General features: G+C 38.7%; 1 protein-coding gene across 1 annotated transcript in view; it reads left to right on the top strand.

Moving 5' to 3' along the window:
- Nucleotides 1-27,450, top strand: part of LOC131956925 (complement C3) — a 78,437-nt gene extending 50,987 nt beyond the window's left edge. Inside the window, exons 26-41 of the mRNA XM_059321560.1 lie at nt 886-1,042; nt 1,941-2,015; nt 3,141-3,312; nt 4,378-4,589; nt 5,432-5,593; nt 11,537-11,709; nt 12,553-12,735; nt 13,026-13,127; nt 15,017-15,104; nt 16,320-16,388; nt 16,567-16,672; nt 19,847-19,942; nt 24,486-24,569; nt 25,052-25,138; nt 25,770-25,914; nt 27,182-27,450. Coding sequence (XP_059177543.1) covers nt 886-1,042; nt 1,941-2,015; nt 3,141-3,312; nt 4,378-4,589; nt 5,432-5,593; nt 11,537-11,709; nt 12,553-12,735; nt 13,026-13,127; nt 15,017-15,104; nt 16,320-16,388; nt 16,567-16,672; nt 19,847-19,942; nt 24,486-24,569; nt 25,052-25,138; nt 25,770-25,914; nt 27,182-27,386 — 2,116 coding nt within the window. The 3' untranslated portion in view covers nt 27,387-27,450. The remainder of the gene's footprint in view (nt 1-885; nt 1,043-1,940; nt 2,016-3,140; nt 3,313-4,377; nt 4,590-5,431; nt 5,594-11,536; nt 11,710-12,552; nt 12,736-13,025; nt 13,128-15,016; nt 15,105-16,319; nt 16,389-16,566; nt 16,673-19,846; nt 19,943-24,485; nt 24,570-25,051; nt 25,139-25,769; nt 25,915-27,181) is intronic.

Consider the following 27,450-nt stretch of genomic DNA (forward strand, 5'->3'; position numbering starts at 1 on the left):
CGTAACCGGACATTTACATAACGACTTCTCATAATGTACCCCTTAGCTAGAAATAAATGGTAAACGCATACATCAGAAGTCTCGAGTTCGGATCCCAGCTCTGATGGGTATTTTACATTAGAGAAATTGAAGGGTACAGGGCAGAAGTGCCCATCAGACTATCCATTCATGTGTTAATGTCATAGAAACAGGTGGACTCTACTTCGTGTACCCCATGCACCGCCATAGACCGTAAGATTTGTTTGACACTTGAAGTCAAATTTCTCAGACTCGGGGAGAGACACCCACTGACTTACTCTAACTGGAAGTTAATTACAACACCCTCACCCCCCAAACCCCCCCCCCTTACACACACATTCAATTCTGATCACATTATCTAAAAAAATTACTACCAAACCACCTACCTCCACTCGCCCATACAAATTCCTATAACCGGAAGCTAATTACAACACCATCAGCCTCCCTCCCACCACCCCCCTTAATCACACCTTCGATTCTGATCACTCGATTTAAAAAATGTACTATCAAACCACCCACCCCCCCCCCCCCCCATTCCACTCCCTCATACCAATCCCTCTAACCGGAAGTTAATTACAACATCATCACCCCCCTCCCACCACCCCCCTCCCCCCTTATAAACACCTTTGAATCTGATCACTCGATCCAAAAAAATGTTCTATCAAACCACCACCTCCCCCTTTCCACTCCCTCATACAAGTTCCTCTAACCGGAAGTAAACTACAACACCCTCACCCCCCCTCCTCACCCCCTTCACCTTCAATTCTGATCACTCGATCCAAAAAAAATCAAACCACCACCCCCCACTCCCCCATACCAATTCCTCTAACCGGAAGTGGTCACTCCTTCATCCCCCCCCCCCCCCAGGCTGACGGCCTTTGCCATGAAGACCCTGTGCCAGGCTGAGCACTACGTCACGGTTGACCACACGCAGACGTGCGAGTCGTTCAACTGGATCGCCAGACAGCAGCACGACAACGGCACCTTCCGTGAGGAGGTCTGGGTCACCCACCGCGAGATGCTGGTGAGTACTTCCTGTGATGGTGGGGGGGGGGTTATATATGTATAATACTTCATCTATATATTCTGATCAACTACTATTCATACGATATCTACCCCACCCCCACCCCGTTCAATGGCTATTTAGGGAGTTTTTCTCTAGCTTTCGATCATGGCTCAATCTCAGTCTAACCCCCCCCCCTCCCCCACCCCGTTCAATAGCTATTTAGGGAGTTTTTCTCTAGCTTTCAATCATGGCTCAACCCCAGTCTAGCACCCCTCACTAGCAATCTAGTGAATTCTTCTCGTTGCTTCATCCGAATCTAGCCCCACCCCGCACATTAACAATCTCGACAGTTCTCAATTGGTCGATTATGACTCAGCTCCAATCTAGCCACACCCTCCCTTTAACTATCCGCCCATTCGATTCTACCACCGCTACCTCATTCATATCCCCACCCCTCAATTTCTGCTGCTCTATTCGCCCCCCCCCCCCCCGTCAGTCCTGCCAATAACTATTATACATTTGACCCACTCTACACCCCATTCCTTTAATCTTTTCCGCATTCTTACCTTCACCCCTCCTCATACCCCTCCACACTTTTTCCCTTTCAAATTCTCTGGTTCCCTACTAGAAACCTAAACTATCCTATGTCGACTGTTCTCCCGAACCTAAAAAAAAATCCGCCCCTATCCCTAATCTTTCAGTCATCTGATGTATGGCCATTTACATCCATCCCATGTTGGCTTCCATCCAAATTATTTTTGTTGTAAACCTCGTCTTCTCTCCCCTTATTTTCGTGTCATTAGTACAGTCCCTTTTCGAACCAAACGTGTCCTGCGTAGTTTACATTTATTTGTCGAAATGTTATGATTATGTTGTGAACTATGAACTTGAACTTTGACCCGTCCTTCTCTCCCAGGGTGGAATCAACGGTGACGTGTCCCATGCTGCTTTTATCCTGATAGCTCTACTGGAGTGTGACTGCCCTAAGGAGGTGAGTACATACAGACCGACCTCATCATCAGAGTTTCTTCTAGGCTCCCCTCCCCCTCCCCCCCCCCCCGAAGAAAGATGGAATTTATATAGTAAACATACACTTTTACTAGTGTCCGCCCCCCCCCCCGAAAAATGTTGACCGCCCCCCGTCCCCGAAAATCTCAAGTGCCCCCCCCCCCCCGGAGAAGAAAGTCTGGAAGATAGTGGCGTAGGCATAGACCCCATGGTATATATATAAAAAATATGAGGGGGTGCAAATCGAAAGTTTGAGGGGGGGGGGGGTGCAAATCAAAAGTTTGAGAGGGGGGGAGGCAAATCGAAAGTTCGTCCCCGGGTAAAAATTGGAACCCCCCCCCCCCTTGAGACGATCCTGGCTACGCCACTGCTGGAAGAAACACTGCTCATCATTCCTTAGAGCCCCGAGTTATCTCGCGGACCTCCGAGAAGATGAGACAAGCTTGCTTGAGACAGTAAATTAAATATCATAGCTAAATTATGGAGTCTAACAGGACTGTTGCCTTGTGTATGTTTTCGGGTGAATAAATAAAATGATAGCACATACAGAAAGATAAGAAGGCTGAAATCGAGACAACGGGACATATGTCGCATACAATGTTGGCACATAATACTTAATTATGTCGTTGGAAAATGTCTCTAATTTTACAATTAAGTAACGAATAAATTCTACTTGTTGTAGATGAACAGTATTGTACGGGAGCATTGAAGCGAACTAGAGAGCTTTCTCCAACCGTCCTCCAAAGTTACCCCACACGTCCCCCACACTTCCACCTTCATATATCTGAGAGTGTAGAGTATATGTGGGTGGGTCAGGATCATATAACATTTCCTTTTCTTGCACAAGATACGTGGGACAGATGAAGTAGAGTTTAGCATTATGCACCGCCGCCTTACTTCCTTACACGTGAGTCAGGTGCCCATCCAAGCTGGGTGGACTAATGGACCTCCTACATACTCTTGATACGAACCCGAGACTTTCAGGTTTGCAGTCATGAACTCTACCCTACGACCACGCCATCCCGTTGCTCATGACATCAAACTTCACCTAAATAACTCCCACTGTACTCATATTATCACACCTCCCCCCACCCCTCCTCCTCCCCAGAACCACAGTGACGTCATCACACGGACCCAGAAGTACATTGAGTCAGCCTCTACCCAGACCGACCGACCCCTGGCCATCGCCATCAGTGCATATGCCCTGACCCTGGCGGGGTCGCCCGTGGGGGATCAGCTGATGAAGCGACTCCTGTCCGTAGCCAAGTCTTCGCCCGAGGGTAAGGGTCTACGTCATAGTGTTGACACTGGTAGTGTTGACACTGGTAGTGTTGACACAGGTAGTGTTGACACTGGTAGTGTTGACACTAGTAGTGTTGACACTGGTAGAGTTGACACTGGTAGTGTTGACACGGGTAGTGTTGATACGGGTAGTGTTGATGCCGCAGTGTTGTAAAGTCGTGTTAATAAGAAGTGTTGATAAGTATGTGTTGTTAAGTCTGTGTATATAATAAGTCAGTGTTGATCAGTCAGTGTTGAAAAATCATTGTTGATAAGTCAGTGTTGATAAGTCAGTGTTGATTCTGTGTTGTAAAATCTGTGTTGTAAATTCAGTGTTGAAAAGTCATTGTTGATAAGTCAATGTTGATAAGTCAGTGTTGATTCTGTGTTGTAAAGTCTGTGTTTGTAAAGTCTGTGTTGTAAAGTCTGTGGTGTAAAATTTGTATTGTAAAGTCTGTGTTGATAAGTAACTTATGATAAATAAATTTTGATCAATCTGTGTTGATAGTTGGTGTTCATACCTTCAGTGTTGATAAATCAGTTTATACCTTCAGTGTTGATATGGTCATTGATGGTATTAATTACTTGTGTAAATAAACGCTATAGAATTAAATTTACAAACATCCAAAGCCTAAAACCCGTACTCTACCTCACACTCTATATCCGCCCCACCCCCACCTATATTCACCTTGAGCGTCTGTCTTCCAGGTTTCACCAACTGCCCCCCACCCCCACCTATCTGCCCTACCCCACCTACATTCACTCAGAGCACCTGTCTCCCAGGTTTCACCTACTGGTCCCCCCTAAACTGCCCCACCCCACCTACACTCACCCAGAGTGTCTGTCTTCCAGGTTTCACCAACAGGTCCTCTACCCTTCCCCACACCCCCCAACTGCCCCACCCAACCTACACTCCCCTAAGCTCCTGTCCCCCAGGTTTCACCTACTGTTCCCCCCCCCCACCCCACCTACACTCCCCTAAGCTCCTGTCCCCCAGGTTTCACCTACTGGTCCCCCATACCCCTCCCCAACACCTACACTCACCCTAAGCTCCTGTCCCCCAGGTTTCACGTACTGGTCCCCTGGCACTGAGGCCGACTTCGCCAACCATGACGTCCCCTACTGGTACGCTAAAAAACCCGGCGCCCTGGCCGTGGAGGTGACGTCATACGCCCTGCTGACGTTCTTGGCGCGTGGTGACATCACGACCAGCACGAGCGTGGTGGGCTGGTTGCTCATGCAGAGGAACTCACAGGGGGCGTTCGTGTCTACTCAGGTAAGGGGAGGGGAGGAGGGGAGGAGAGGATGAGAGGGGAGGGAGAGGGGGAGGAGAGGGGGAGGATGGGATAGGGGAGGAGGGGAGGGAGGATGGGAGGGGAGAAGAAGAGGAGATGATGGGGGGAGGTGAGGGTTGGAAAGAGAGGAGGTAGCGAGTGGAGGGTGGGAGAGAAAGAGAGGACGGAAGGGAAATGTGGAATGGGAGTGGGTGGTATATAAGGAGGAATGATGGGGTGGGAAAGGAAATAATGTTGAATTTAGAGGAGTGGGGGTTGGAAGAGGATGGGTAAAGGATGGAGAGGTGAAGATGGCGAGATAAATGGATGGGTAAGAGGGTGTGAAAGGATGGGGGAAGACTGGAAAGGAAATGGAGGGCGAAACTCGACAAACAAAAGTATTATTTATATGATACGCTGTGTAGTGCAGACATTGAAAACCATTTAAATAATTTGATTTACTTCTTTGTTTTAATAAGTCTAACGTATCACAATAGGTCTTTTTCATAATAATATAATATTCTTTTAGTTCAAGCTAAATTGCTTAAAATAAAAAAAATTAATTATATTAAAGATTTCAATTTTTAAAGTGTACTTTGAGAATCAAATGTCTTTATTCTTCATTTCTTTATGATTAACTGATGAAAATGTAAAAAAAAAAGTAGCTTTATGAAATTCAAAATTTTGAAAGTGGAAGAGATACGTTACACGCCTTCCAATGTATTCAAAGGGGTGGACCTCCCCCAAAACCTATCCATGCTTACGCCACCGCACACACTACCTGCCGGTGACTACACCAGACTTATGTTTTAACCCCCTCCCCTTACTCTCCCCCCCCCCCCAGGATACAGTGGTAGCACTGCAAGCCTTGTCGGAATACAGCATGAAATCATACTCCGCCATCTTGGACATGACGTGTCACATCCGATCAGAGGTCGACGATCGCTTCAGGAAATCGATTTCTTTGACGCCCAGCGACGCGATGGTGGTCAAATCAGTTCCCAAGGTAAGATGACGTCATCTGGTCGCTTGAATGTTTGCCATTTATATATATATATATATATATATATATATATATATATATATATATATATTTATACGTATATATATATTTATTTATTTATATATACGTATATATTTATGTATATGTATAGGCATACACATACGTATATGTATATACACATATACATATACTTACATATATCTATATATATAAAGCAAAGTGGTCAGGTGCCCGAAAGGGCATCTCCCGGCGCCGCAGGCGCGTCAAATTCGGCTAGATGGTGCCTTGGGGCGATATAACACGAGGGCCGGTGACGGTTGGCCGAAAAGTCCACGGAGAGGGGGTCAAAACTGACATCTACTGACCGGCGCAAAAAAAACTTGTATTTCCCTATATAATCTTTGTATTTTATGGGAAAAACAGAGGGTCATTTCAACGCGGATTTTAGGGTACTTAAACTCAGTATATCTGGCTAATTTTTTGCATGCTCCTAGGTAAATGGCTTGGCCTTTGGGAAAAACTGTCGGTTTGACTCAAAGCCCTCGACGAGGGCTAAAACATGACCGCGAGTGAAAATCTGCTTATTTGAGCTATATAACGAAAAAATTTCTTGCCGAACGACCCCCGTTGATATTTTGTGAGGTGGTAGGAGAACACCTAGGGGTGTCAGAAAAAACTCGCCATTTCCGGGAAAAATCTGGAAATTGGTCAAAACTGATGAGTCGTATTTCCCTACATAATCTTTGTATTCAAATAATTATTTTTCAAACAATTGTATACTATTTTAAACATAAACAGAAAATGACGAATTATGGCGTTTGTTTCATTTAAAAAATAAGTTATTAATTAAGGTACGTATCCTAATTAAATAAGTTAATTAATTTTAAAAGTCAATGTACTATAAATTATGAGATATACTGTTCATGGAACCTCTGTTGTTCTAATTCCATTTTAGTCATACATTTCGAACTTTCCAATATTTTCTCTGAAAATGGACTGTAAACAACAAAGAACAACAACAACATGTTCTCTAAAATTAGCATTACTGTTTAAAATTTAAGCACTCCACACTTCAGCCGTCACTAAAAAATTAAGTATTCAAATTCTCAAATGTTTTTGAAAACCTAAGCGTAGCTAGGCAGTATACCTAGTTATTATATACGATGTTTTTCTTAAACTGTTTTTATAAAAAAAAATTCCAAACAATGAATTCACTTTTAATAAAGAAACAAAACCCAAATAGAGAAACACGCACAGTTTTTGAGATTCAAACGTAAAACTTCGACGGGAATTTTCAAAACATGGCGTCATGAATAGGAAGTAATCACATATTCTCTAAGAGGTACGATTTTTTTATTCAACACGACCTTTGACCGGACTAGCCGTTTGCCTTAGTAAAATAAGGCCCTTTTGGGCGAAATGACGACTACGAGAAGATACGACATTGTTTTCCTGTAATGGTGCTGTCCATAACGAAGTACGACTCTATAGAGGGGGCAGGCTAAGGTGTAACAGCATTTTAGGAAATGGGCGGGGGGGGGGGGTGTGCAAATTGACGCGTTAGGGAAGAAAACTTTAATTTTGTCGGATGACTTTGACTTCTAAAAGAACAAGACTTCAATTATAATAAGATTTGACTGTATTTTTAGTGTATGTGGGGGATGTATTTTTTTTTATGTTTTTAGACTAACCATCGAAAACATTTACTGAAGATTTAAGAACATTTGAAGATGTGAGTAGTGGTAGTCATTTTAAAAGTGTGATGTCGTTTATGGATAGACCCTGACAGTGTCGCGGGAAGCTGGGGATGACTGCGGGGCTAAGCTGCATTTTAGTCGCTGATTTGTTGCCCCTTGCAGTCTGGTGGTACCAACCCTCTGTGTGGTTCAATCGAAAAGCTTCTAAGGTGTATCCCATCGACTTGCAGATAACCTTCTCCCAGTGTTCTGCGACAGAACAGTGGACGCTGAACTCTAAAAATCATTTTTTTTTTGGACTTAAGCCCATGTGTTAAAATTACTTTGGTTTATAGTTTTTAAACTGAAATTAAGATGTTACTTTTAATCGATTGATTATTTAAGTATCGCTTTTTCGGCCCCAGTCTTAAGGATATATTGTGCAGATGAAAAAAAATTATTAGTATGTTTCATGATTTTTAATAAATCCATCTGTTAATATTGCCCAAACTGTGGACACAATGCGTAAAACTTCACCACTAGCAGTTACAGTTGCTTTGGAAACGTCAAAAAGTTGTAGAACTTCACACCTTTTTAAACCTTTATAACTTAGTTCTCATAAAAGATAACTGTAATCTAATTATAGATGTATGCTTATTATTTTAATCTATAATTTCTACGGTTTTTAATTTCTCTTATATACGAAGTATAGAGAAAGTTGTAATCGTGCAAAAAAAAAAATTCGACATTTTTGCAAATCTCGACGTTTTACAGCTCCCTGAGTCGGAAAAACATAGTTTCGCAATCTTTTCCGTATGTATGTATGTGTGTGTGTGTATGTGTGTAAATACGATAAACATATGAATTTATAAAGTACTAATAATATTCCGCACTTTTATGCACATTTTATTTGGCGTTCACTTGGTGTGCGATTCTTTTTCTTTTTTCTTCGAGATTTTATTCTATTTTAACAAGTTTAAGTATTTAAAATGGATTAAAAATCATGTCTATTTCCCGAGTTGCCACCCCCTGTTGTTTCATATAAGATTCATCGAGAAAGTTTAGAGATAAATCCCGGTTTATTAACTTTTTGTATGATAACTAGGATGTATTTTTTACAAGCTTTTATTTAACTCACTTCCTCGTCAGTCGTCAGTCTGTCTGTCTTGATCGAAACGACGGAGCGAAAATTCGGACACTTCTACTTGACAGATACGGTTCGCAGTTGGCACGTGGGTCAAGACATGAAGACAATGCAATCTAAAATTAAATTTAACTTAATTTGATGCCTAATTAATTTTCATGAATTAATTAATATTTGGACCGAATTAGTAGGCATGTCTATCCAACAACACCACACGCGTCATCACGTTCAATAGCTGCGCCATTACGTTCAATAGGCGCGCAATGGTTTTTAGTCATGTAACTCTATCCTAATATATAAAAGACCAAATGCGCACTTCTCTCTCTCTGTCCGCAAAATATTTTCACCGGATATATCATCAGAATCTTCAGCGATATATGGAGAATTTGATACGCATTTTTTGTTGAAAATAATATGGTAGATGTTTTAAATGTATAACCACAATTTTATGTAAATAAAAAAAATAAATAAAGGCATATTCGAATGTAGAAAAACATTTTTAATTATGCAACAGGAAAAGTGTTTATAGTTGTGAAAAAGAACGCATAAAACAATGACGCCACTCGCCAAATGTTTACACAACACTCATGGCGTCATCTTCCGATTTTAGAATATAAAGAAATGAACTATTTCATTCAAAATTGATTTAGATCTACGCACGTTTTGAAATGTATATAATACAATTTTCTCGGCCTAAACTTATAAAATGTACTTTATCTATTTGGATTCTAGATCTAGATATTCTAGATCTAGACTAGATCTACGGAAAAACTAGACGTAGACGCTATGATGTAGATTTAGACTATAATCTACTCTAGAATCTATTCCCATAATAAACAACATAACTGCCTTTGAACAGCCGGGTTTTTAACGAAATGTTTTAAGTCTCTTAATTTTAAGTCTCTTAATCAGCGAGTGCATTTAATATAGTATGGTTACCGATGAAGAAATGAACTATTTCATTTAAATCTATAGATCTATACACAAAAACCTAATAAAAATAAATCACTTTAAAAACACAAAGAATACAAGAATAGCTGAGTTTTTAACGGAATCATTTAAGTCACTTAATCAGTGTGTGCCTGTGTTATGTTAAATGTATCGGTTTTTTAGCTGATTAGCTATTTCTTTGCTTTGTCACTAATATAGTTCAGCGTGTAGTAAAGCTCTTTGTGTTTTGACCAATAAATATTTTATAAAAATTGTTCTCAAACAAGTACAACATTTTAAAATATATAGGCCTATAATTCACGTGAAACGGGTACCGATGGCTAGTTGTAAATAAAACATGTAAAGTACTGAAAAAAATTCATAAAAATTCATAAAAAACGTTTTAATAACAAGCTTTATGTAATAATGCGTGGGTCTCTTCTCAAATATTAGTAAAGTGACCCACGCTTTTCTTTATAGTAATTTAAATAGTAGTGTATAATTTATTTTCTACTTCTTAGTGCATTATTACATAAAAGCATACAAATATATACATGTAAATACATATATATATATATATATATATATATATATATATATATATATATATGGGTCTACGACAAATTCCCGAAAGACACTTGCCCGAATGCCGTTTGCCCGAAGGCCGAATTCCCGAATGGACACTTGCCCGAATGCGACGAATGCCCGAATGGACACTTGCCCGAATGGGACAAATGCCCGAATGGACACTTGCCCGAATGGGACAAATGCCCGAATGGACACTTGCCCGAATGCGACAAATGCCCGAATGGACACTTGCCCGAATGGGACAAATGCCCGAATGGACACTTGCCCGAATGCGACAAATGCCCGAATGCCACTTGCCCGAAGGCCGTTTGCCCGAAAAATGTTATCAATAAAATATTACCAAATAGTCATGCGTGATCAATTTAAGTTTGAAATTTTGATAAACAATACATATATTAACAAAACTAAAGGGAAAATATTTAATATGATATATTAACACGAAGATATTATTAATTAATTTGTATTTAAATAGAGATCAAACATAAAAGACTAACATTAGTTTTTTAATTCGCCGCCTAGGCCCCTCCCCATTCTTTTGTTGACTGATCACCTCACAAGTTAACAAGATACATCAAACAAATGCGCCTCTGTTCATTGTTGCGAGACGCCGCGCCGCCTACATCATGTGATAAACGCTATAAACCACCGCAACACGTCGGCTACACAAGGTGGTCAAAACTTACACATCAAAAGAATGTTAAGATACCGGCGCCAACATCACCTTACATTTATTGAAGAATAAAGAAATTTTATTACGGCAAGTTCTCATGTTAAAAAAAAATAAAAGCTCAATTTTAAAAATATAAACAAATTTGTTTTTATGCTTAAAACTGTGTTGATTATCAAAATTTCAAACTTGAATTGATTATGAATGTCTATTTGGTTATATAATTTTTTATTCAATTTTTACATTTTTCGGGCAAACGGCCTTCGGGCAAGTGGCATTCGGGCATTTGTCGCATTCGGGCAAGTGTCCATTCGGGCATTTGTCGCATTCGGGCAAGTGTCCATTCGGGCATTTGTCGCATTCGGGCAAGTGTCCATTCGGGCATTTGTCCCATTCGGGCAAGTGTCCATTCGGGCATTTGTCGCATTCGGGCAAGTGTCCATTCGGGAATTCGGCCTTCGGGCAAACGGCATTCGGGCAAGTGTCTTTCGGGAAAACGTCCGGCTCCCATATATATATATATATATATATATATATATATATATATATATATATATATATATATATATATATATATATATATATATACATATATATATATATATATTTATATATATATATACATATATACATATTTACATATATATATATATATATATATATATATATATATATATATATATAATATATATATATATATATATATATATATATATATATATATATATATATATATATATATATATATATATATATATATATATATATATATAAAATATATATATATATATATATATATATATATATATATATATATATATATATATATATATATATATATATATATATATATATATATATATATATGAAAAAGGTGTGTGCGTGTGTAAAAGTAATGCTAGTGTTACTAGAAATACCTATTTACGTTGTGCATTGTGCAGGTCCCCACGGGCGGGAAACTTCACTTTGAAGCTGAGGGGACGGGGGTCGGCATGATGCAGGTCGAGGTCAGGTTCAACGTCCCAGAGGACCAGAGCAACTGTAGGTTCGAGGTCAAGGTCACCACGCACCACCACAACACGCTGTTGCAGAGTTTCTTCGGGGAGAGCAGGAGGTGAGCTGGTGGTTTGTACGTAAGGGTGGGGGTAGGGAGGGGGCACGGTGCGGGTAGGGAGGGGTAGGGAGGGGGCACGGTGGGGTAGTGTGAGGGAGTGATGGGGGTAGGGAGAGGGGGTAGGGTGTAAGTAAGGTTGGGTAATGTGGGGGCAAGGCGAAATTAGTGCGAGGGAGTGTGGGTGTACAGGATGGGCATTGTGGGGTATATTGGGGAGGTAGTTATAAGGCGGAGGTAGAATAGGAGAACAGTGGGGTAAGTAAAGGGGGTGCGATATAGTTAGGGTAGGGGTGAGCTAGGAATGTGTTAAGTAAGGTACGGTGTGGTGGGATGGGAGTGTGGTAAGGATAGGGTGGGAGAAGATAGGAATGGGGTGAGTGTAAGGTGGGGGTAGGGACGAGAATCTGGTTGTAGCAATAATTACATTTTACACACCAACAATAACCATTGTGCAATAAACACCTGCAAAAACCTTCTCTACCCGACATGAACACAATGACCTTATCTACCTTTAAGGCAATCAATGACCTTTTCCTCATTAAAGACCAATAAATACCTTTGCCCCACTAAACACCAACAATGACCTTCGCGCCACTAAACGCCAACAATGACCTTTACTCCACAAAACACCTACAATGACCTCCACATAACACCAACAATGACCTCCCCAAAACACCAACAATGACCTTTACCAAACTAAACACAAATGACATTTTCCTCATTAAAGACCTATAAATACCTTTGCCCTACTGAACACAATGACCTTCGCCCCCACTAAACACCAACAATTACCTTCACTAAACACCAACGATGACCTTTACCCCACTAAATGACCTACCACAGACCTAGATGTGAGCCCTGCTCCATGGACTGTGAAGACGAATCCAACGATGACGAGGACGAGGAAGAGGACTTCGAGAACTTTACCTTCCCACCCATCATGCCCCGTATCGCCACCCTCTGGGGCAGGAAGGCGAGAGGCGAAGACCTTGACCTAGATAAGGAACTGCAGGAGAATCACGCCAGGTCAGTCATTTCGAGACGATTTAGACACAAATAGAGTAGACAAAAGGAGAATTTAACATATCTTTTGTATAACCTCGAAGTAGATAATATGATTGAGAAAAATATGCAATTCTTCATACAAATACGGTATATCTTGTTAATGAGAAAAAAACAGAGAGAGAGAAAAAAAGAGAGAGAGACAGAGAGAGAGAGAAAAGAGAGAGAGAGAATGAGAGAGCATGACCTTTTTTAAATTAAGTTGCACAGATTTTATAATGTGTAGGCAGTTTGTTTTTGTTTTTCTTCTGCAGGGAAAAGATTCCAGAAATAGAATTTGGTTCTAGAATTGGAAGACCGAGGAGATCCACGAGACCTTACAGTGCTACCGTCATTTGTGTGGAGACCTGTTTTAGGTTTGTGTAGCCTTTCTTTCTGTTCAGACCTGTTTTAGGTTTGTGTAGCTTTTCTTTCTGTTTTAGGTTTGTGTAGCTTTTCTTTCTGTTTAGACCTGTTTTAGGTTTGTGTAGCTTTTCTTTCTGTTCAGACCTGTTTTAGGTTTGTGTAGCTTTTCTTTCTGTTTAGACCTGTTTTAGGTTTGTGTAGCATTTCATTCTGTTCAGACCTGTTTTAGGTTTGTGTAGCCTTTCATTCTGTTCAGACCTGTTTTAGGTTTGTGTAGCTTTTCTTTCTGTTTTAGGTTTGTGTAGCTTTTCTTTCTGTTTAGACCTGTTTTAGGTTTGTGTAGCTTTTCTTTCTGTTTTAGGTTTGTGTAGCTTTTCTTTCTGTTTTAGGTTTGTGTAGCTTTTCTTTCTGTTTTAGGTTTGTGTAGCTTTTCTTTCTGTTTTAGGTTTGTGTAGCTTTTCTTTCTGTTTTAGGTTTGTGTAGCTTTTCTTTCTGTTTTAGGTTTGTGTAGCTTTTCTTTCTGTTTAGACCTGTTTTAGGTTTGTGTAGCTTTTCTTTCTGTTTAGACCTGTTTTAGGTTTGTGTAGCCTTTCATTCTGTTCAGACCTGTTTTAGGTTTGTGTAGCTTTTCTTTCTGTTCAGACCTGTTTTAGGTTTGTGTAGCTTTTCTTTCTGTTCAGACCTGTTTTAGGTTTGTGTAGCCTTTCTGTTCAGACCTGTTTTAGGTTTGTGTAGACTTTCTTTCTGTTCAGACCTGTTTTAGGTTTGTGTAGCTTTTCATTCTGTTCAGACCTGTTTTAGGTTTGTGTATCCTTTCTTTCTGTTTAGACCTGTTTTAGGTTTGTGTATCCTTTCTTTCTGTTTAGACCTGTTTTAGGTTTGTGTATCCTTTCTTTCTGTTCAGACCTGTTTTAGGTTTGTGTATCCTTTCTTTCTGTTTAGACCTGTTTTAGGTTTGTATAGCCTTTCTGTTCAGACCTGTTTTAGGTTTGTGTAGCTTTTCTTTCTGTTCAGACCTGTTTTAGGTTTGTGTAGCTTTTCATTCTGTTTAGACCTGTTTTAGGTTTGTATAGCCTTTCTGTTCAGACCTGTTTTAGGTTTGTGTAGCTTTTCTTTCTGTTCAGACCTGTTTTAGGTTTGTGTAGCTTTTCTTTCTATTCAGACCTGTTTTAGGTTTGTGTAGCTTTTCTTTCTGTTCAGACCTGTTTTAGGTTTGTGTAGCTTTTCTTTCTGTTCAGACCTGTTTTAGGTTTGTGTAGCTTTTCTTTCTGTTCAGACCTGTTTTAGGTTTGTGTAGCCTTTCTTTCTGTTCAGACCTGTTTTAGGTTTGTGTAGCTTTTCTTTCTGTTCAGACCTGTTTTAGGTTTGTTTAGCCTTTCTTTCTGTTCAGACCTGTTCAAGTTAGTATATCCATTGAATTTCTTTTGAGTTAGGGTTTTATATCGTTTGTTTAGTTCAGACCTGCTTAAGGATTGAGCACTAGTTTAATACCAATAGTTTACGGACAGTTTAGAAATTAAAAACTCTGGAACTATGGTGCGAATATTTAGTATGTAATGGCATCGCCTGCACACTAAGTTTATACATTATGCATATGTAATGCTGATACTGGCAGAGGTTACAACTGCTAGTCCAAAAGTCTCGAGTTCGGGTCTCGGGCTCGCATCAATAGGACGTCCCTGAGTCCACCCAGTTCTGATGGATACCTGATTCCCGTTAGGGAAACTACATTGGGTGTGTATAGTGCTGACCACAATATCCCTCTGTAATATGAGGTCATTGTAACAAATAAATTCTATTTCATGCGCCTCATGCGTCTGGGCACGAACGGGAAAAGATGATAAATACTATTAGCTGCACCAATTACTGACTTTACCTGTGATGTTTTACCTGTTGACAGGTATCTGGGTACACAGACAACAGGTATGGCGGTTGTTGATGTGGGTCTGTTTACAGGGTATGTGCCTGTCATTGATGACCTGGAAACAGTAAGTTCACATTTTTTGTTCAAGTTACTTTTGTAGGTGTTTGTCGGTGTCATCAGAGATGTATGGGTTTATAATGGCATGGCCTAGCTATAGGGAGCTAGACTGTTAACCCGAAAGTTTCGAGTTCGAATCCGGGTTCAAGTCAGTAGAATGTGACTGAGTCCGCCCAGCTCTGATGGGTACCTATCTCACGTTAGGGGAAGTAAAAGCGGCTGAGCATAGTGCTGACCACACTAGCCCTACAAATGCCGAGGTCTCTGGCACAGATGAACTCTACTTCATCTGCCCCATGTTGGGCACGAACGGGAAAGGATGATGATGATGTCTTTAATTTGGTTATTTGCGATGTACGGAATATTACATTTAGTGTCGAAAGGCTCATTAAGTTATCATGAATCGTCTATGACATAAGAGTTTTAGATTCTGAGGTCGTTGTTATTTATTTTTTGTTGGGGGTGGGTGGGTAGGTGGGGGGATTGTTTTTTTTAAAGCTGGTCTTTGAATAAGATGATTGTCATTTGGATACACTTTTTAAATTGCTCATTTGTGTATAATCGGATGATGTTTACAATACTAATGTTGGTCATTTTGATTAACTTCGAACGAATCCGGTTATTTAAAGTCGTTTATGTTTATGTTGTTTCAAATAGATTCTTCTTTGGTCATTAAGTTTTGATACTGTTCATTGAGAAAAAACTGGGTAGTTGTTTTTTTTTAAATAAAAAATTGTCGGGTTCTACACTTTTGCAGTAGAATTAGTGTTTGATATGTACTTAAAACTGTAAAGGCTGCTAAAATCGTTTTAATGTGTTAAGATAGGTGGTTTCAAAGTGACATTGTATTCGCGTGGAGGTGTTTGTGAAACAGAGTACTATCGATAATGGCATACTTCCTACATTATGTTTCAGCTAAATTATTTTAAACCTCTTACATTTCGTTACAGCTTGATTATTCTAAACCTTCTTAGTTTTGTTTCTAGTGAATTACTGCAAACCTCATACATTTTATTTTTAGCTTAATTACTGTAAACCTCTAAAATTTCGTTACAGCTGGATTACTGTAAACCTCCTAAATTCCGTTTGTCCTAAATTACTGTAAACATACATTTTGTTTCTACTAAATTACTGTATTCCTAGATTTTGTTTAAGTTAAATTACTGTAAATCTTCTACATTTCGTTTCAGCTCAATTACTGTAAACCTACTTTTTGTTTCAGCTAAAGAAAAAAGGCAAGATCGACAACTACGAGAAATCTCAACGGTCTGTTGTCCTCTATCTAAATGAGGTGACCTTTGGCCTATAAAATACATTGACAAAATTTATATATTTCTTTTTTGCTGACTATCTCCCAAAACGTTTGTTCTATTAGGGAAATAGTGATTTAGATTTTCATTTAGAAATTCCACTAACCAATTAAGGACAAAAATAATTAGAGATTTCCTCAACCACACCCCCTCCCTCAGATTTCCAACAAAGACACGACGTGTGTGAAGTTCAGAGCCAGGCAGGAACATGTGGCAGACAACATTCAACCTGCTAAGGTGCAGGTCTTTGATTATTATAATCCAGGTGAGTTATGGGATGTTGGTGTAGGGGTGGCATTACAGGTGGGGGCAGGTCTTTGAATATTGTAATCCAGGTGAGTAGTGGGCTGTTGGTATAACGGTGGACATTACAGGTGGGGACAGGTGTGCCAGTTCAGGTGGGGATAGGTATGTAGTGACAGGTAGGTACAGGTATGGCTTTACAGGCAGGTGCACCTGTGTATTGGCAGGTAGATGCAGGTGTGCATTTCGAGTCATGGCGGATAGATGAAGTAGAGTTCATCTATTTCCACGACCTTGTATGCAGAAAGATGGTGTGTTCAGTAACACTAACCTCCACGTCCCACACTGCTAACTTAGGTGTTTCGAACTCAAGCGTTTCAGTATACCAGTCATACACTCTACCAATCGACCACGCAAACAATTCAGACATCATATTTTGACCCAAAGTTATCAATAAACACACGACAATTGAGAAGGTTTTGAAGACAAACAAAATGTTTTCCGTGTTTTATATAGAATTTTATTTAAAATCTTAAAATGTCGAATCCGATATAAGGTCAGGATGACTTTTGCTGATGTATCAAATCCCACTCACGTGAAATACCACCCTCCTATTAAATGATGCATGATGAAACTTTATATCAATCAATAAAAACAATGGATGACGTCGTCAGTGTAAAACAATAAGTCCATTAGTTGTGTTATTACTTGATCTGTTTTACTTAAGTGGAATATGCAGGCACTACATGTTTTCTTGTTATGGCTGTTCTTTTGGCTGACAAAGCCAGGAATATTATTTGTTATACGAACAAAGAAAAAAATAAATTCCTGTTTTTGTTCATTTATCTGTCGATGCAGTCTTAAACATTAAAACTTTTAAGAAATAATAACATTAACACTGAAAAAATAGAAGTTTTATCTTTAAAAATGGGTGAAAAAAATGTGCAAACTATGAGAAGTTGAAAATAATTTCTTTTATTTGTTTGCTATTTGCTAAATAATCATTACTGATTCTTACATTCTTGAGTATATTGCTGCTATTATACAAATATCTGTTTTGTTTGATTTTCGTACTTTAATACACAACAATGGTCACAAATCAGTGGTCTTCTGATACAATAATACCTAATTTTTACAAGCTTTTATTTAACTCACTTCCTCTGTCTGTCGTCAGTCTAGACGGAAACGCAGGAGTGAAAATTCGGACAGTTCTACTTGACCGATACGATTCACAGTTGGCACGTGGGTCAAGACATGAAGACAATGCAATCTGAAACTAAATTTGACTTAATTGGAAGCCTAATTGATTTTTTATGAATTAATTAAAATTTGGACCGAATTAGTAGGCATGTCTAGCCAACCACACCACACGCGTCATCAATAGCTGCGCCATCACGACCACGTAATGGCTGCGTTCAAAAACCATTGCGCGCCTACTGAACGTGATATTCATTAGGCGCGCAATGGTTTTTAGTCATGTAACTCTATTGTAGATAAAACATGTAAAGTACTGAAAAAAAATTCATAAAAAACGTTTTAATAACAAGCTTTTATGTAATGATGCACTAAAAAGTAGAAAATAAATTATAGACTACTATTTAAATAACTATAAAGAAAAGCGTGGGTGTCTTCCTTAACATTAGTAAAGGTATCCAATAGATACTAAAGTGACCCACGCTTTTCTTTATAGTTATTTAAATAGTAGTCTATAATTTATTTTCTACTTTTTAGTGCATCATTACATAAAAGCTTGTTATTAAAACGTTTTTTATGAATTTTTTTTCTTTGTACACTTTAATCTCACGTATGTATGTGTATATACTCTAATTTAGGTAGGTATACACTTGTCTGGGAACAGGGCATTTCCCCCCTGTCAATTACCCCCCGGATATTCCCCCCCCCCCCGACATTACCCCCCAGAGTAATTACCCCCTGTCAATTACCCCCCACCCAGTAGGACATTACCCCCCCCCCCCCCCGGACAGGGTTAGAGTTAGGGCTAGGTTTAGGGTTAGGTTTAGGGTTAGGTTTAGGGTTAGGGTTAGGTTTAGGGTTAGGGCTAGGGTTAGGGTTAGGGCTAGGGCTAGGGCTAGGGTTAGGGTTTGGTTTTATGGCTAGGGTTAGGGTTAGGGTTTGGTTTTAGGGCTAGGGTTAGGGCTAGGGTTAGGGTTAGGTTTTAGGGCTAGGGTTAGGGTTAGGGTTAGGTTTAGGGCTAGGGTTAGAGTTAGAGTTAGGGTTAGGTTTAGGGTTAGGTTTAGGGCTAGGGTTAGGGTTAGGTTTTAGGGCTAGGGTTAGGGTTAGGGTTAGGGCTAGGGTTAGAGTTAGAGTTAGAGTTAGGGCTAGGGTTAGGTTTAGGGTTAGGTTTAGGGCTAGGGTTAGGGTTAGGGTTAGGGTTAGGGTTAGGGTTTGGTTTTAGGGCTAGGGTTAGGGTTAGGGTTTGGTTTTAGGGCTAGGGTTAGGGCTAGGGTTAGGGTTAGGTTTAGGTTTAGGTTTAGGTTTAGGTTTAGGTTTAGGGCTAGGGCTAGGGTTAGAGTTAGAGTTAGGGCTAGGGTTAGGGTTAGGATTAGGTTTTAGGGCTAGGGTTAGGGCTAGGGTTAGGGCTAGGGCTAGGGTTAGGGTTAGAGTTAGAGTTAGGATTAGGATTAGGGCTAGGGCTAGGGCTAGGGTTAAGATGAGGGTTAGGGCTAGGGTTAGGGTTAGAGCTAGTTTTAGGGTTAAGGTTGTGTCTAGCTTTGGTTTTGGTTTTGTGTGAAGTTTTAGACTAAGGTGGATGCTTAGGTTTTGGTCTTTTTCTTAAGGTTTGGATTAAAGTAGTATATAGGTATAAAATTCTAGTTAGAGTTAGGATTTTAACTTGAGAGGGGGGGGGGGGTAAATAACAGGGGGTTATTGCTCCGGGGGGTAAATACGGGGGGGGGGGGAAATGTCCGGGGTGGAAATATCCAGGGTGGTAATGTCCTGTAGCCCACTTGTCTAGTATCAACATCAATGACTAGTTTATGTAATAATGTTTAAGTTAAATATTGAGTATAAATAGAAACGTCTAGTTCATGTCTAGCTTAACACCAAATGTCTACTTTAAGCAGAAATGTCTACGTTAAGCAGAAATGTCTACTTTAAGCAGAAATGTCTACTTTAAGCAGAAATGTCTACTTTAAGCAGAAATGTCTACTTTATTGTCATACTTGATTGACAGACGAACGCTGCACTGTGTTCTACAAGGCCAACAACGTCAGCGGGCAACTGGCCAACTTTTGTGACAACCGGAAACAGATTTGTCAGTGCTTGGAGAGTAAGTTTTGTTTGTGTTTACGTTTTAAGTTCGTCTGTTTGGAGAGTACGTTTATTTCTTGTTTTTACATGATTTATGTTCGTCAGTGTTTAGAGAGTACATTTTATTTCTTGTTTTTACATGCTTTATGTTTGTCAGTGTTTAGAGAGTGCGTTTTATTACTTGTTTTTACATGTTTTATGTTCGTCAGTGTTTAGAGATTCCGTTTATTTCTTGCTTTTACATGTTTTATGATTGTTCGTCAGTGTTTTGAGAGTATGTCATTTTTGTTTTTGTTTTATTTTCGTCAGTGTTTGTTTGATTTAATTCAGTGTTTAGAGAGTATGTTTTTTTACTGTTTTCATTGTTGAAACATAACGCCTTTTTTAGGAAACAAAATTTAGATAATGAAACAAATTAAATATTTATTTTTTTCAAAACACACGAACAAAATCCTAAATATTAAAAATCTTTCTCAACGTAAATGTCGGCATAAAATGAACCATTAATATTTAAAACTCACAGTTTTTTCTCCTAACAACATTGTCTGTCCTTTGTGTTTTTTTTCTTCCTATTTTTACTTTCTCGTATATACGAAGTATAGAGAAAGTCTTGTAATCGTGCAAAAAAAAAAAATCGAGATTTTTGCAAATCTCGACGTTTTGCATCTCACTGATACGGAAAAACATAATTTTGCAATCTTGTCCGTATGTCTGTGTGTCTGTGTGTGTGTCTGTGTGTGTGTGTGTCCGTGTGTAAACACGATAACTTGAGTACCGTTACAGCTAGGTTGATGAAATTTCATATATAAGTATTTTATCAAAATCGTAGATCCGTATCAACTTTTGAGCGATTTCCGATAACCGGAAGTGGTACTTTTCCTACTTTGAATTTTTCAAAAGCCTATAACTTGAGTACTATTTCAGATAGATAAATGAAATTTCATACGTAAGTAAAAGATCTAATTCTCTACCTTCTATTAAATTTTGAGTCATTTCCGTTGACTGGAAGTAGTACTTTACGCTACTTCCGATTTCTCAAAAAACTAATGTAAATTTTAAAAGTAATAATAATATTGCGCACTATTATGCGCTTTTTTATTTCGCGTTCACTTGGTGTGCAATTAATTTGTCTACGAGATTTTATTCTATTTTTAAAACTTTAAGTATTTAAAATGGATTAAAAATCATGTCTATAGCCCGAGTTCCCATCCCCTGTTATTTTATATAAGAATATTCGAGAAAGTTTAGGGGAGATCACTCCCGGTTTATTTTTTATTCTCTAAGCATCCTGAGAATATTTTAAAGTTTAACATAATATGTTGTTGTTGAAGTACGTTTGGCAATAGAACATTTTATTGCACTCTATTGGGGTTCACGTTTCCTTGACCTTTGGTTTCTGTTGTGTAAAACGTCCATTTCTGCCCAAAGTTCAGATTATTGTCTACTGGACATTACTCCCTGTGCAAGATTAAGTCGTTTGTTCAAATCACCTTTTGTTTTTCCCAATGAAGTATCTTAACTGAAAAACTCGAAACTTTTTAACAAACAATAGATATGATATTTGCAAATGATTGTATTTATTAAAAAATATCAAGGTATCCCTACATTTATATATATATATATATATATATATATATATATATATATATATATATAAAATATACATAAGGGACGGAACTACCATGCCGCCAGACCCCGCAATGCGGGGGGGGGGGGGGGGCAGGACGTTTAAGGGCCCGATATTCCGACCAAAAAAAAATGAATTTTCTTTTTATAAATACTGTTTTTCGTGCACCTTGATAGTGGTTTTGTGGTTTTGTTTAAAAAAAACAGGTCTACTATAACAGTGATTGTTTTATGGTATTTATATACAGAGAAAAATATTTAAAAATCTACAAGAACTGTTGTCTGAAATATAGGCAAACATTCAACTACTTCCATGACTTACTGCCCTTCTTTAAAATAATGATGTCAATAAAGCTCATTTAAATAGTTTTATACTATGTAAATTAAAAAGCGATTAATTCTCTTAATTTTTATTTAAATAAGACATAATAAAGAAGTTTATAGCTATAAAAATAAATGTATCCAAAATTAATAAAATAAACACAACAAAGCATAAAAATAAACATAATGCTAGAAACCATTGCACAAATCAAGCGTACGAGTTTATCTACCTTCTGATCAGCTAGGCAGTGATCATACATATTTTTTCAAAGTTTTCGAATTATGTACTATTTTTTACTTTCTCGTATATACGAAGTATAGAGAAAGTCTTGTAATCGTGCAAAAAAAAATCGAGACTTTTGCAAATCTCGACGTTTTACATCTCACTGATACGGAAAAACATAATTTTGCAATCTTGTCCGTATGTCTGTGTGTCTGTGTGTGTGTGTGTGTGTGTGTGTCCGTGTGTAAACACGATAACTTGAGTACCGTTACAGCTAGGTTGATGAAATTTCATATACAAGTATTTTATCAAAATCGTAGATCCGTATCAACTTTTGAGCAATTTCGGATAACCGGAAGTGGTACTTTTTCTACTTTGAATTTTTCAAAAGCCTATAACTTGAGTACTATTTCAGATAGATAAATGAAATTTGATATGTAAGTAAAAGATCTAATTCTCTACCTTCTGTCAAATTTTGAGAATTTTTCGTTGACCGGAAGTACTTATTTACGCTACTTCCGATTTCTAAAAAACTAATGTAAATTTTAAAAGTACTAATAATATTGCGCACTATTATGCGCTTTTTTATTCGCGTTCACTTGGTGTGCAATTAATTTGTCTACGAGATTTTATTCTATTTTTAAAACTTTAAGTATTTAAAATGGATTAAAAATCATGTCTATAGCCCGAGTTCCCATCCCCTGTTATTTTATATAAGAATATTCGAGAAAGTTTAGGGGAGATCACTCCCGGTTTATTATAACTTTCTTGTACATGTATTTTTAATTATCTTCATTAGAGTTGTTGATCGTTTTAGTAATGTTCACCATTTTGATCATGCAATGATAATTTTTATTAATGTTTGAACTATGTCAAATACTAAGCACACACACATTTGTATATTATGTTGTTGTAAATATTTCTATTAGAAAATAAAGGTATTTAAAAAAAAAATAACTTGCTTGTACATTACATTTTAGATTAAATACAGCTCATTGAGACCTGAGTTCAAATTGTGCTGAGCATTACTTGCAAATGTAACTTGTAGATAATTATGGTCAATTCTGGTTGTCCATGATAAAGAATTAGGGTTACTGTTTACGATTAATATCTGTATTTAAAATAATATTTGACATGTTTTACAATAGGATATTAAAGTTGTATAAATTAAAAAAAAATAACACAGCAAAAAAAAAAAAAAAAAAAAGTTAGAATTAGCATTACTCAATGCCCGTTAAAAAATTATTTTAAAAACTTGTATTGATGCTAGCAGTTACAAGATTTACTAGAAGTGATTTGTTTAGGCGATTTTTTTTTCATTCTGATTTAATGTCTTTGTTTTTTAATTAAACAAATCAAACTTAACGAATATAAAAATACTGACATTAAAAAAACACACACATAGACACTCTCTCCACCCCCCACCCCACCCCCCCCCCCCCCCCCCGAAGAGATGCCTGGAAGAAACTCGATTGAAAATTAATCGTGTACTCTCCTTCCTCTGTTCTTTTTATTAGGGTTAATATCCCTTTCTGTTTACATTGCTGTTTCCGTTTTATTATAAATCTGAATTTACGAGAGCGTTTCTAGCCGCAACAAAAAAAAAACAACATCCCTCCCTTCCTCCCTCCCACCACCCCCCCCCCCCCCTACCCCAAGAACGAACACATAATCCTCTTAGTGCCTAGAATGTGCTGTCTGACTTATTTATGTTAAGCGTTAGATTATTCTAGAAACTGCAACTGTAATACAATTTTATTAAGGAATAAAATCTATAAGCTTATAGCTGATTATTTCCCTGCCTATTGCCTTTCCCCCCTCATCTCTTACCTCCCCCTCCCTCCTTGCTCATTTCCACACATCGCAGTTTATATTCCGAACCATCTAAAATTACGTCTTTCCATCTTCGACAACATTGTCTGAGCCAAGATAGATTGATCCATTTATATAAGAATTTACAAAATATATAATTTATTTTAAATAATGCTAAATTACTTTTTCATGCCAAATTTATGTTTACTCCACACATTTGTACGCAATCTACTTTTAGTGTTTTTACTTCTACATAAAGTATATTTTTTTACTGCTACTTAAGCTCCATGTTTTTATACTGCTACTGACGCTCAATGTTTTTATACTGCTATTTTAGGTCGATATATTTTTTACAGCTACTAAAGTTCCATGTTTTTATACTGCTACTTAAGCTCCATGTTTTTATACTGCTATTTTAGGTCGATATTTTTTACAGCTACTAAAGTTCCATGTTTTTATACTGCTACTTAAGCTCCATGTTTTTGTACTGCTACATAAGCTCCATGTATTTTTACTGCTACTTAAGCTCCATGTTTTTATACTACTACTTAAGCTCCATGTTTTTAAACTGCTACTTCAGGTCGATGTGCTTTGTGTGAGGAGAGTTGGCATGGACTGGGCTGGATGGATGTCATGAAGTTCGCCTGCACTAACGCTACATATGGTAAGTTGTAAATGTCAATGACATCTTGAATGTCATGAGAGGACTTGAGTTGTTGCGAATTATGAATGTCAAAAACTTCACCTAAACCACATGTGGAACGGTGGAATGTCAACGTAGATGTCATGAAATTTAACATTACTGTTAACTGTCCCTTATGGCAAGTACATATAGATGTCATGACTTCTTCACCTTTGCCCTTACTTGTCCCTCATGACATGCAGATGTCAAGCACTTCGCCTTTACCCACACCTTTCCATGATGACATGTACATATAGATGTCATGCACATCACTTATACCCTTACCTGTCTTTGATGACATATAGATGTCATGCACTTCACTTATACCCGCACCTAAACCTTATGTCATATGTCATGTATTTAACCTATACCCTCTCCTGCTCATGATGACATAGATGTCACGCACTTCACCTTTTACCCTAACTTATCCCAAATGACATGTACATGACATTTACTCCCCACAGTTCTGGAGGTGAAGGCACTAGACAGGGACCTGGAGAAGGCTGGCTTTGAGCGACTCCTGGGACAGATCAACGCCATCCACTCACAGAGTAAGCCGGAACTGTTGATACTGTTTCTTTCATTACACGCTCAGAATGGTTACTTAAAGGGAGATCATTATGATCATTATCTCCATTCAAGAAAAAAATCGATTAGAGTAGTCTCCCATGCATGCAGATAGACCCCTTTGCAAATGACGTCAAGTGTCAGTCACGATGTAAACATCCGCCATTGTGGTGTACCTAATCTAAGTTAAAAATTGGTGATCTACGCTGTGAAAGATCGTACTACGGGAAGTGGAACTTCTATAGCCTTTCTTTATCTGTTAAAGTAAATGTTTATTATTCCGGATGGGTAATGTAATAGTGTTTCATGTTTTATTTTAACTGAAGTTTTCTATTGAAGGGCTAGAATTCAACAAACGGGTTGGGTTTATAACGAATGGAAGGTATGCGTATCTTTGTTTAGGGATAGAGTTTAGGCATTATTAATAAGTAAATTGGCGGTACTAGAGAAAAAAGGATTAGATAAATATTTCTCAAGCTACGTGTTAGGGAGAGAGTTAAGACCTAATTTAAAGTAAGTCAGCGGTACTAAAAGAAAATTAGCTTATATAACTTTTGTTTAAGCTTATAATTTTCTTAAGCTACTACTAGCAGTGTAACATTTTTTTTGGTGTAGGAGGTCGTCATGAGATGAAGGTCGGCGACAAGGTCATCCTTCTGAAGCGGTCGTCCTGCTTCTGTCCTCGAGTTACCCCAGGAGAGAACTACCTGATGCTTCTGTCAGATTCCAAGAGATTCAAAGACGCCGACGGTCATCAAATGTAAGCAGACTTTAAAGATTCAGATTGGTAGCCCGTCTGTATGGGCAATGTAACGTGTCTATTTTTAAGTTAAATGATTTTTGATTGACAAGTACGTCTGTAAAGAGGGATGGGTATTTTGTAACTAATAAAAATGATAATACTGCTTCTGATGAATAGTTTTCCTTGTGTGGGTGTAGTAATGTAATGCACTAGCAGTTAATCCGTGTTTACTTCTATTAGTGCCTTCAGCTGTAACCCATTGTAGCGGTCTCATGTTTACCCAAATTAACGCCTCATTGTTTCTCCCTAGTAACGCCATGTCTCCCCCTAGTAACGCCATATCTCCCTAGTAACGCCATGTCTCCCCCTAGTAACGCCATATCTCCCTAGTAACGCCATATTTCCCCCTAGTAACGCCATATTTCTCCCTAGTAACGCCATATTTCTCCCTAATAACGCCGTATTTCCCCTAGTACCGCCATATTCCCCCCTAAAAACGTCATATTTCCCCCTAGTAACGCCATATTTCCCCCTAAAAACGTCATATTTCCCCCTAGTAACGCCATATTCCCCCCTAACAACGCCATATTTCTCCCTAGTAACGCCATATTTCCCCCTAGTAACGCCATATTTCCCCCTAGTAACGCCATGTTTCCCCCTAGTAACGCCATATTTACCCCTAGTAACGCCATTTTTCCCCTAGTAACGCAATATTCCCCCCTAACAACGTCATATTTCCCCTAGTAACGCCATATTCCCCCCTAACAACGCCATATTTCCCCCTAGTAACGCCATGTTCCTCCCTAGTAACGCCATGTTTCCCCCTAGTAACGCCATATTTTCCCCATGTAACGCCATATTTCCCATTTAAAACAGCATTTTTCTTCTCAGTAACATCATGTTTCCCCCTTGTAATGCCATTTTCCCCCTTGTTAAGGCCATCTTTCCCCCTAACAACGCCATATTTCCCCTAGTAACCCCATATTTCCCTAGTAACGCCATATTTCCCCCTAGTAACGCCATATTTCCCCCTAGTAACGCCATATTCCCCTAACAACGCTATATTCCTTCCTAACAACGCCATCTCCCCTAACAACGCCATGTTTACCTCTAACAACACCATCTCTCCTATCCCTACAGCTATGCCTTATTTCCCAATAACAACGCCATCTCCCCTAACAACGCCATATTTCCCCCCTAACAACGCCATCCCCCCTAACAACACCATCCCCCCTAACAACGCCATATTTCCCCCCTAACAACACCACCTCTCCTATCCCCACAGCTACGCCTTCCTCCTGGACAAGAAAGTATTCGTCATCCAGCACCTAAAGCCTCGCGGTCTGAGCGGGAGTCAGAAGGAAATCGCCAAGGTCGTCAAGAGGGTTCTCAAGCGGCTGGAGCGCCGGGGCTGCGGGCCCCACAAGTCTGTCAGGAGCGGGGTGAGGAGGAGGAGGGTCAGGCGGGTCAAACATGTCAAGATGACCTGAAGAGTTTTATTTTTGTTGTTCGAGAGAGATATGATACATTTTTAAAATACAATTTATGATGTTA

The sequence above is a fragment of the Physella acuta genome, unplaced genomic scaffold, assembly GCF_028476545.2.
Source record: "Physella acuta isolate Inbredline_101_S28 unplaced genomic scaffold, ASM2847654v3 ptg001186l, whole genome shotgun sequence".
NCBI lineage: Eukaryota > Metazoa > Mollusca > Gastropoda > Physidae > Physella > Physella acuta.